The sequence below is a fragment of the Colletotrichum graminicola genome (assembly GCF_000149035.1).
Source record: "Colletotrichum graminicola M1.001 genomic scaffold supercont1.7, whole genome shotgun sequence".
Taxonomy (NCBI): domain Eukaryota; kingdom Fungi; phylum Ascomycota; class Sordariomycetes; order Glomerellales; family Glomerellaceae; genus Colletotrichum; species Colletotrichum graminicola.
The window spans coordinates 611,955-623,459 of NW_007361011.1; the positions used below are offsets into that span (position 1 = coordinate 611,955).

The window sequence follows — 11,505 nt, forward strand, 5'->3', positions numbered from 1 at the left end:
ATCCGGTGTCTCCAGACCAAGCTAACCCCCCCATCTGCAATTTGCAGATTATATATCAGAGACCCATACGGCGACGGTATTGGAGCCCATGGATAAGCCCCGGCTGCCCGAATACGACATCCTGCTTTTCTGCAGTGCGGTCTGCTGCCGATCTGGCGTCTGGCTGGGAATGGGAGCGGATCCCCGTCATCTACCCTTTCTACATGGACGAAGATGACTGTGTGGCAAGCAGTTCAACGCTCTCAGGCAGCAAACTTGACAACGATGGCGACAACGACGAGGGGAACCACATGCTTGTTGGCGAGGCCTACATTCACGAGTTTACTGCTGGAGGAGCACTCGGGCTATTAAGAAGAAATGCTGTGAAGAAGCAATGTATCATTACACTCGTGTAGTAGGAGGCATGGTATCTATCTAGTACATGTAACCGACCCGCTCATTTTAAACCTTTTGCCATATCCGCATTATACGAGCGCCGCGGCATGCACGCACCACAGCGCCATCGTTCATTATCAGCTCTCCAACTTCATCTTGTCCGTTTGGTCCCTTGCGAACCTCGCAAAAAAACTAGACTCTAGGCCCACTTTCCCAGCACGCTCATGATGACCATGCCGGCGACGAGACCGAGACCGGCGAGCAACGTGACGACCGGCCCGGTGCGGAGGAGTTCTGCGTCATTATGCATCCAGTCCTCAGCCCACATCTCGACAACGCCAACCCAGACGAGGATGCCGGCGGACAGGGCGTCGAGGGTCCCTATGGCGAGGATCGTGTCGCGGTCGTTCCCGTTGAAGTGCTGCAGAACGCCGATGCCGATGGCCATGCCAATGGGGGTGACGAGGGCGAAGGGCGTGGCGATGAGGATCTTCTTGACGAGGGAGAAGTCGGGCGCCTTGAGGGAGTTGAGGCTGTCTGGGGCCGACGACCTCTGCTCGACATCGACGGTCGTTGGGCTCGCGGCCTTGTCGGCCAGAGGCAGCCGGCCTAGCTGGGCGATGCGGGTTCCCAGGGCGATGCCCTCGAACATCTGGTGGAAGAGGATGACGACGAAGAGGGTGAGGAAGAAGGTGTCGCCGGCGACAACGAGGGTGATTCCGATCACTGAAAAATGTGTTTGTCAGCGTGCAACGCTACAAAAAGAAGAAAAGCCACATGCAGGAGGCGACGTACGGATGGAGTGGAAGATGATGCCGCACTCGAGGACCAGGACGGTCACGGTCTCGGGAGAGAAGCGGCTCACGGTGCTAGGGTTGCTGGCCATTTTCTCCATGACGATGCGCTTGCCAACGTACTCGACCAGAAAGGACAAGAAGATGCCCGCCATGACGATGGCCGACGTCGTGCCCTCGTATCCGAGGGCGCCCAGGCATTCGTTGCCAAACATGAGCTGGGCGTGGGTGTACAGGTGTATGAAGGCGGTGGAGATGATGATTCCGGTGCCGAACTGCTTGAGGATGAGGAAGGCGGTGTGCGTCTTGGTGGGCATCCATTTGATCATGAAGATGGGGAAGTAGACGCCAAACGCGCTGGTAACAAGAATGACGAAGATGAGGCCGATGCGCAGCGGGATGTTGTACTCGCGGTCGACCTTTGCGCAGTTGCGCGTGCCGCTACCGGCGCTCTCGCTCTCGCCCGCGCCGACGCAGTGCTCGACACCGGCGTGGAAGTGGCAATTCTCGCCATGGGGCTCCTCGCCTTCGGTTCCGTGGTCGCCGTGCGAAGACTCGGCGCCCTCGGCCACAATCTCGACGTCGTCGCCGTTGGGGGCGATGCAGAACGTATCTGCGCCGTGAGCGTGGCAGTCGGTGAAGGCGGTCGGGATAGCGGAGGCGGCGGTGTTGGTTGGTGTGGTTATGACTTGGTACTCTGAAGCACCCCACATACAGAACCTGAGACGGGTCTGTCAGTCGCGGCTCTCGGGGTCGCACGGCAAAAGTGGACTTACACAGTGACTCCGTGGAGATGGCAGTCGGAGACGGCGGTGGGAGCGCCGGTGACGGCAGCGGCAGCAGTTGTCGAGGCGGCTGTAGACGCTGCAGCGCTGGCAGGCTCAACTTGCACCTCTCCATCGTCATAGAAGCAGTACCTGAAGTAAAATAATGAGCGAGGTGACAGCCAACACTATGGCAGGAGCTGGAACTTACAGGTCGGTGGCATGCTTGTGGCATCCCGTGTAGGAGCTGGGCAGCGCGCCGGTAGGAGTAGAAACGATCCTGAACTCGGTGGTTCCCGCCTTGCAAACCCTGTATTGCGTGTAAGCAGCTGAATGACAATATATAACGCCCGTATGTGCAGGACAACGACGGCTTCCCAGCCAGGCCGCTACTCACTGGGTAGACGAGGACACGGAGCACTCTGAGATGACTGTAGGATCGGCCACTGCAGCGGCAGTGGTGCTGGCGGCCGTCTGTCGTGCGACAATGGAGCCGGACGCGGTACTCAGAAGAGCCGCGAAGGCGGTAGCGGCCGTGAACCTGGCCATTGCGAGGTATGGTCTCGGCAGGGCCGCCGGGAGTGCGGTTGACGGGAAGCGAATTTGGACCTTGTCTCAGTCTGTGCCGAGATGAAGCTGACAGGGGCAGGTTTGCGCCGCGGGTCGTTCAGGACAAGATTCTGCTGCTGCAATTCCTCGAAGCCGCTTACTGAATGGTGATCGGACGGCTGTTTTATGGGAGAGAGTTCGGAGTAAAGGCGGCTGGGCGAAGTTGGAACGACTCGCATAGGTGGTGGACGTGAGCACCTTGAGAAGAGGCGAGCCGGGCGTCGGGGAAAAACGCCGAGCTGGCCGACTTTAACGGAGAGAGAGACCCACCCGAGGGTGGAGGGCGGGGGAATAGTGCAGCGGGAGAAGTTGACAAGAGGGAATAATAAGATGATAGGAAGGACAAGGGTAAATGCTTGAAAGAAGGGAAGTTGGAGTTTGAGGAACAACAGTCGACGGGTTCGGCGAAACAGGGCGACGATCAGGTGCGGCGGATGGGGAACCGTTGGAGCGAATTATCAGATGGATGTATCTCACTTTTCTCTCTCCCTCCGTGTACCTCTGAGAAGATAGATGGCGCTGGGAGGTCGATAATACCCTTGCCTCTGCCTCCGTCACTCGTGCTTTTCTTTCCTTCTTCCTCCTTCTTCCCTTACGCAACGCGGAAGTGTCTCCGAGCCCTGCTTGCTAGGGTTCTTCTATCGTCTCCATCGCAGCGGCTTGGCTCCGATAATCTTGGAATTAGGCCGTGGTGGCTGGCCTTGGTCGTTCCATTCCTTTATCCGATAATCGACACGGCACAGCCTGGTTGTTGACAGGAAGAGGAAACAGGGAAGCGAGGAGGGTCAGGTGCAACGGCGTAGCAAGGGATGATGGCCGTTGGTCGTGTGGGAAACGCGGGAAACATCAGAATCGTGGCTGTATGTCTGTCTGTTTGTTTGTCTCAACTGCACGTAGAGAAGAGAATGAAGCTAGAGGCGGAAGAGCGAGAAGCGTAATACGACACCAACGATCTGCCAAGGCTGAAAGACCCGTCGCCAAGGCTGAGCACCCGGATGGCCACCAGCAGGGGAGGAGGGAAGGAAGTCGTTGTCTCCTGCCGAACTCGATCACTAGGTACCTAGGTAGGTAGGATGACTACATACATGGAAGGCACGAAGCCAAGATGTACATGTCCCGGTATCTGTATGTGTACAGAGTACAAGGAAGATATGGACCCACATGCCTCTTTGGATCGCGGTGCGGTACGTACTGCCTCCACTTACACCTTGAAATAAGAACCTTGATGGCCTCGTCTTCCGCATGTCTCACTCTCACTCACCCCCATTTTCATCCTCACTCTCACTCTCACTCTCACCACACCCTCTCACATGATGTGGTCTCTGTCTCTTCTCTCCGTCTCTATCCGTACTTCTCCCTCTCCCTCTCTATGTCTCTCGTCTCAGCCCATGTCTCTCACTCGTCTAGCCGACGAACGACATCCTCTGCCTTGACCCCGCCAACCTTGATGGCTCACATGTGGCGACCGCTGCACGCCAAGCCTCTATAAAGTGTGCAGCAGTCAACCATCGTCGACCACATCGACATGTCGAAGCAACAGTTCCAGCATCCTCCATCCTCGGCTTCTTGTTCGACCCGAACCAAATGCGTAAGACGGCCAGCGAATCTACCGAGTCGACTGTCTCCAGCAGATCCCCGACGACCTCGTACGAGTCTCCAACCCCGACGCCGGCCCCTTTCGTCTGTCAGCTTTACCCCCCGCCTCTGCGTGACACCCTTGGCCTGTTCCCGACTTAGCGCTAGTCGAATGGGAGTCGGGAAGAGTGAGGCATTTTCTCTCCTCCGCGCAACGGAACGAATGTGATGCTTGAGTGGTGGGTTGTGCATGGGTTGTTTTGGAGGGACGGTCGTCCCCTCGCCATCCCGCCGTCTCCCTAGAGGTTCTCCCTCATGCTCGCCTTGCGGCGACCATCAACCGCACACCCGGTGAAAGCGCATTGATACCCCGTAGAACCCTGGAGGTTGGTACGCCTGCAAAAGATCACCGGCGCGCGTTACCCGGCTACATCACATACCGTTTGACAACGACTAGATATCCGTCCGCGCATGGCTACATCTGCTGTTGCCTTCCCGCCTTCCAGAGCTTAACCATCCTGTTGGGTCCGTTACTGAGTCCGTGCCGTGGTTTAGTTTGCATGTGTCAGGGGCTGTTGCGTAAAGCATTGGACGAACATGAGACGACATGGTTGTAGCAAAGGAAGCCATCGTGCATGGAAACAATAAACAAATCAGTGGTCGGCGTAAAGCAAATGTACCGCCGCCTTACGCTGGGTCGAAAATATCGGTGGGCCATGTCTGAATGACAAAAGATCAGTCTGTTAACAAGCCTTTGGTTTGTTTAATGCATTTTAATTACATTTCCTATTCAACAATTATTACTAATCTTCCTCCGAAGAATGGAGATGAACGGGAAAAAAAGAAAAAGAGGGAGATGCCATGGGAGAGCAACAAAATCTCAAGCGTGTATCCCCCTTTTTTTAACGATATCCCCGTTTGCCATGCCAAAAGCCCCCTCCCAGGTTATGTTCATGAATCAGACTCCTCATCGTCGTGATGTTTTCTTTGTTCCCCCCACCTACGCAAGGTACACGATGCTCTTCGTCCAACGCAACTTCAACCCCTCCACATCCGGCCCGCTCAGAAAGCTATGAAAGCGACGGCGGCGGCGACTGCGGCAGCGCCGAAGCCAGCGCGAGCCGCACCGGCCGGGAGCGCAGTCGCGGTAGCATCAGCGCCCTCGCCGGTGGCGGTGGTGGCGGCGCCGTCGGTGGTAGCCGAAGGGGTAAGGGTCGCCTCGATGGTGGTGGTGGCCGATCTGCTGGCGGCGGTGACCGGGCCCTCGCAGTGCCACTATTCCCAGAGGTTAGCATCAGTCCGCAGTGTCAAGAAGAGGGAAAACGTCTCACGTGGTCATTGTGTGCCTCGCAGCCAAAAGACTCGGTGGGAGAGGGGGCCAGAGTGTAGCTGCCTGTGCCCGAGGAGTGGTCATCGTCATCGTCATCGTGGTCGTGGTCGTGGTCTTTCGTGACGGTGCCGCTGGCACTGGGAATAAATAGGGACCTGCTGGTGGATATGGAGGTACTTTTTATCGTGACGGTCGAGCGAGCACCCTCGCAGTGCTTTCAAGTCTGTTAGAGCATCTCTGCAACAGGGCTCAACGGCATATCGAAACGACGGATCCAACTAACCCAATGATCACCATGCGGTTCGCAGCCCCAAGATTCGGTGGGGGAGGGCGCCAGGCTTTCGCTCTGAGCCATGGACAGGGCGGCGAAGCAGAAGGCGGCGAGGATCTGAGACGTCTTCATGGCGACAGTGATGGTGTTTTGTGGAAAGTGAGGGGAGGAATTCCGGGGTTACTTCAGGCGAATGGCAGAAGCAGACGACGAATACCAACGAATGAATGCGTTCTGCGACGTGAAAGGCCTTGCGAAACAATCACATCAAAGCTGGTGGTCGAGGTGAAGTGGGATTTATATGCGTGTTTGGTGCTTTTTCCCCCAGTCCAAGACACGCAACTCGCCCGAGCCAACTGCCAAGGGTAACGGGAGGCACACGAGGGTCTCCTCTTCGCACGTCTTGGCAAGGGGAAACAAGTCGTCAAAAAAGGCTGATTGATCCGTTCATTGTGCATGAGTATGTGTGTGTGTATTGTGTGGTTGCTTGGCCCGTTTGCCAGCCCGAGTCGCCAAGACGGTAAGCAAGTCCACTCAGAGACATGACAGGCGGTGCTCACTCTCCCTCTTTTCCTTCCTCCCAACTTGGCATACACAAAAAGTGCCCAGCTTCTTAGCGATCTATCAGCCAGGGATATCTGGAGAGCTCCCCGCTTCACTCCAACACACCCATCCCAACGGCCCAGTTCAGTGGTTCGACGGGGCCCCCGTCCGTCCCGTTTCGCCCAGGCGCGAAGAGCGGGCCGGGCCATCCAGGTTCTCAGATGCCATCTTCATTCGGCCAGCCAACCACACAGCTGATGGGAAGTGACTGATGTAAGGCTTTCGTAGGGACTCTGTATCTTCAGTCTTGGTTATGGATAACAAAGCGGACTACAAGGTCTGCCGGGGTTGACGAGACGAGCGGAATGAGACAGAATCAAGAGAAACGACGGAGATGTATACACCAGGTGCTATCGAACTCATCAGCGTGCCACGAGAGTCTCCATGTCCGATTGACATGCGCGGAACACACGGGCATACATAAACAACCAATGTATACTTATTGATCCAGGGTAAGACCGGACCCCAAACCGAATGGACGAGTGCCCCGTTAATGGATAGATTGCGTGCATAAACCATTCCTTACCTCGCGCCCAACTGGCTGTTCACATGGGGTCGTTTACCTCTCTTGTCCCTCGGCCGTTGGGCGCTCGTCCCATATACACATCACCACATAACCCCACCAATACCTCCCGTTGTCCGAATCCCTCAACCCTCGTTGTCGTCAGCCAAGGACGCCAACGAGCACCGGGCTCCCTGTTTGTCCTCTCCGCTCCATTGGTCGGTCGCCGCCTTGCCTCGACGTCTCAGCAACCGACGTGAGGGTCAAGCGTTGGCTGCCGCGGTTTATGCCCAGTGCTAACAACACCCATAATAACCCAGGTACGTGTCAACGTTACCAGGCAAACGGTAACAAAGTCACTTGGGCTAACTATTAGCAGCGGTCAAACCGTTCCTTTGCGGGTGCCTATTTTCACAACTGCAACTCTCACGGACTCGCAGCATGCGTCTTCTGTCTACAGATAGGAAATAACGCTTCTTAACTGACCATCACTACCTCTACCGTCTTTTCCTCTGCCCGGGCATGCTTCCATCGACCGCACCCTCGGAAACGAGATCAAGGGAACCGAGGCAGATCTCCTTGGCAGAAACGAAGAATGCAATGGCATTTCCAGTTGTAACAAGTTGGGCCTGGGGGGCTGAGGCCGAAGAATTCGACACTTATAATTATCTGCGTGCTACCGGATAATAAGAAGTTTCCACGCCCAAAGGCCAGACCAAAAATCGTCCTCGGCTGCTGGCTAAACTGCCCACCCCATGCGAGGAAGATATATCATTCCATCTCAAGCGTGCAGCTGCCAGTCGGCGAACAAATAACAACGGCCTGTTCAGGGTGATCATTTGGCTTCTCTCCTAGCATATCATCCCTAGCCTACTCGAGCAAGTGTTTTCTCCATCATGCTGCATGCAGCCTCGTCGAGGCATTTCTAGTATAACCCCCTTCTATTCTAGGTATTATACATGATTCAATGCCACATCCCAACCTCTTGATACAGTACAGAATACCCGATGTCGCAGAGCAGCAACTGCCAAGTTAGACTTCACTTCAACCGTGGCGCGAACGGCCTTGATAACGGTGTAGTAGGTGGGCGCCAGAACGATAGCGACAACCGGCGATGGTGGTACTGTTGAATAATGTCGAGCAGCTACGGGGGCGTGGCTGACGTGCCAGCGATGATGGAACTGCTCATCTTTCCTTTCTTTTTTCTTTTTTTGCCTTTTTCTTTGCTCTCTCTCTCTCTCTCTCTATCTCCAGATGTTTCTCGTTTCTTCACCACCGCCGGCCGGCTCAACCGCGACCAAAAAGGGCGGTTTTATATCATCCTCCAGTCTCGCGAACAAAACCCCTCGACCGACTTCGAGTACTGCAAAGCCTTCGAAGAGTCAGCGCGTTGCCCTGTTGGCCTACGATAGGCACGAAATTGGCTCCAGTCCTGTCCTTGTGGACGTGGCTCCCGGTACAAACAGAGCTCAGTCCATGAATCGACGCAAGTGGGTTCCGCGTCGTTCGGGTTTGGCAACGGACATCGATCTGATCCTTCTCGCTTATGATGACGGAGTCAAGTCCGTTATAAGTCTTCGCAGGTAGTTGGATTCCTTGGGGGTCACCGCGCGTGAACGCCGTCAAGAGGTCTCCTGTCTTCTGAGCGCGCATCCCTCTTTTCCCCCTTTTCCCTCTTTTCCCTCTTTCCCCTCTTTCCCCTATTTTCTCTTTGGATCTGTTGTTCCAATGTCGGAAATGTTTCAGCGCCTGGCGGTATTGGGGGATTCATCCTTGACATAACCCTTGATGTTCGCAATGATAGTCCCCAGTCACAGAGTTGAAAGCTTCTTGACAACAGGGTTCGCTCATTCCGGTACGCCATGCGTTGTACGCCCTGGGATAAGTCATGACGTTTGGCTGAACTTGTGGATGTCACAACCAACGTGGTCTCGAAATCCGTCATTGGTCTGATCTCAATGGTCCAGAATGATACCTTGGCGGATGCCTGTGGTAACGCGATGATGGAAGAAAAAGCAGCTCCGGTCTCGCTTTCCGAGCTCTCGCCATCTACGGAGGCGAAGCCCGGGCCATCAGCAAGATCAAGCGCTGTCGCCAGAAGTCGGTCGATTTCCGCCGTCAAAAGCCCACGGCTATCAAGTCTCGCCGCGACCAAGCCCGCCATCTGGGCGTCGAATCCCCGGAGAACATCGGCACCCAGAAACAAACGAACGGTATCGTTGTCATCGACTTCCGTGAACCAAAGTAGACTTTGCCCGTCGAATCGCAAAGCAAAGGGCGGCGGAGCAGCATTTCGGACTCCGCCAAGACCGCGAACGGGGGACCTCGAATCGCAAGTCTGATATCTCTTGCAACGAGCATGTCTGACCGATGCGGTCGACGGCCTGAACACCTCACAGCCACCACAGCAAATAGTCCAACGTGCGTGGTCTGGACCGTCGTTAGCCTTTGGTACGTGCGAACGAACTCGCGGGTCTAGCAAGATGCGGCTCCCCACAAGCTGTTTTCATCTCGGTTTCTGTTACATACACACACTCACTCACACACAGATCAGATTACATGGATCGGTGCGAGGGGGCACCCGGCGCGCCATGAACAAACGTCGTACAGCCCGAGAAAAAGAAGCTTGGGGATGTGCACACGGGGTCCATCTTCTTGTTTCTTGGAAAGTAAGACATGGGAAACACCCGAGCATATCTTGCGCCGCCCGCCATTTACCAAGGAATGAAAAGGGCAGCTAGCGTTCAAGTTACACGAACCCCCGTCTTGTGGGGGACAACCTTCCGGCATCTGGAGGCGCATATCAAGCCACCAGCAGCGTTCCACTCTGTTGGCTTTTTTCTCCTCTCGGCCGCCTCATGTTCGGACCTCTCTGTCCCGAACTACTCTGCGAGATCCGCGCCATGTCTTCTATATTGCCATGCGGGAGGTTCCCTCCACCTGAAGACAAGAAGAGGAATGAACAGCACCGAACGTGACGCAGGTCCGCGAACCACATCTTTCGAGATGCCGATGAGTCACGGCATGGTTGGAGATTTACGCTCTGTAGATATTCGCTCGCCTGGTTGCATCAGAAAGCTCGGCCCGTCTCAAAGGAGGTAGAAACAAAAAAGAAAAAGAAAACCCTACTGAAAGAAACCGTCATCATCCCGCTGGTAGGGCCTCGAGACAATGGCCGGCAACATCCGAAGGGCACAGATAACTTCGGACCCCTGCAGAGGGGGTCCGCATACGTTGATTATATTTGTCATAAGTGTGGCAGAAACTAGTCCCAGGTGGTCAGGAATGCCTCCAGCCGACCCCGACTCTCGGCCCGAGAAAGACAGGCATCCAGGAGACGCAAGAGGCCTGACTGAGGAACTAGGCCAGCGGGCGTTGGAATCCCCTCCGTCCCCCGTCTGCCATTCTCGTCTCATGCTATCATCACTACCTTGATCGCCATCCCGAGTTTCACGTGACCTGTGTTTGTGTCGCCGTCCGATTTCCTCATATCCATCACCCACTCGGTCGACACACCGGGCGATACAAAGGAGTATCCAGCTGGTATATCCAAAAATGGGTTCATGGCGGCGCCAAACAAACGTCGGGAGCAACAAGGCAGACAAAGACTGTTGACGACCGGAACACCACGGGCAGACAATACGGCTAGATGACAACGCACGTCTGAATGCCCTCGTACGATCAGGGCTGTGACACTTCACAACGGCATTGTCCACCCTACGAGCGAGCAGGGGCCGTCGCCGCCTCGAACACCCAGCCTCCCCCTTCCATCTGCCACGTCGGATCGCAGGTGGTCTGGACCAGAATCGGACGTATTACGCAAGACGCAAAAGGGAGGGGATTGCGACGCCGATGGAAGTGACGAGCAGAAATTCCTCAGCCATTGCGTCCGAACGGCCTCCTTGCCGACCAATCTATGCCCCAAATGGCGTAAAGCTGAATGTCCGGGTTTGTGCTCGCCCAACTCGACCCTCCGCGCCTGCAGCTCCAAGGCGTCCCTATCTCTATCTGCTTAGGGAGGGGTGGCTTGACCAGCTGGGAGGTTATCACGAGTGGACGCCGTCGAACGGAGAGTGGGGAGGAGGGGCTCCGCAGAATAAGCAATGTTCTTTGACGACCGACCGAATGCGGCGACCCCGGAACCGGCCACCTCCTCCGTCACGAAAAGGCCAATCACCACCCCTTCAAGCCGTAGTCACGATCGTCCTAGTTCTGTTTTGGCTTTCTCGGCAAGTCGGACGGAGCTCGGATTGGAAAGGGTCGGTGGACCTCAAACCTGAGAGGGTGGTGCAGGTGAGACATTTGGAAAAGGAGGCGAGAGGGTATCGGATGCGGTTCCGTGCTGGGCGGCGCCAACTTCGTCAACGACACGACGATCCAAGGAGATCTCGGGGAGAAGAAGAGGGTTGGAAGTGTAGGGGGAGAGACGGTGGAGGCTAGACTAGAGGACAGATACCTTGGTCCAAAGCGATATATAACCTGCTCGGCCTTCCTTTTCTGTTAGGAAGACTCAGACGCCACACCAACGATCTTCTGATATCACTCGCAGCTGGACACAGATAACAGCTTTGGCCCCCAACAAGAGTTCGCTTGAGCATCTTCAGGTCGAACATACCATACCCCCGCCCCCTCATTAGAGTGACCAAAGTCTCGATCCTCTCTACGCAAGGAAACCACCAAAG

General features: G+C 55.6%; 3 protein-coding genes across 3 annotated transcripts; 1 reads left to right on the forward strand and 2 right to left on the reverse strand.

Moving 5' to 3' along the window:
* Positions 1-574: 574 nt before the first annotated feature.
* GLRG_01849 (ZIP Zinc transporter) lies at positions 575-2,482 on the reverse strand (the record flags this gene model as incomplete). The annotated part of the gene is made up of 5 exons (XM_008093183.1): positions 575-1,101; positions 1,171-1,889; positions 1,946-2,086; positions 2,145-2,243; positions 2,331-2,482. 5 exons carry the CDS (start codon positions 2,480-2,482, stop codon positions 575-577), a joined length of 1,638 nt encoding a protein of 545 aa, XP_008091374.1.
* A 2,697-nt stretch (positions 2,483-5,179) lies between these two features.
* GLRG_01850 (uncharacterized protein) lies at positions 5,180-5,850 on the reverse strand (the record flags this gene model as incomplete). Its single annotated transcript, XM_008093184.1, has 3 exons — positions 5,180-5,392; positions 5,449-5,661; positions 5,731-5,850. 3 exons carry the CDS (start codon positions 5,848-5,850, stop codon positions 5,180-5,182), a joined length of 546 nt encoding a protein of 181 aa, XP_008091375.1.
* Positions 5,851-8,781: 2,931 nt separating this feature from the next.
* On the forward strand, positions 8,782-9,071 carry GLRG_01851 (uncharacterized protein; the record flags this gene model as incomplete). Its single annotated transcript, XM_008093185.1, has 2 exons — positions 8,782-8,815; positions 8,863-9,071. The coding sequence occupies 2 exons, from the start codon at positions 8,782-8,784 to the stop codon at positions 9,069-9,071; spliced, it is 243 nt and encodes an 80-aa protein (XP_008091376.1).
* Positions 9,072-11,505: the final 2,434 nt, after the last annotated feature.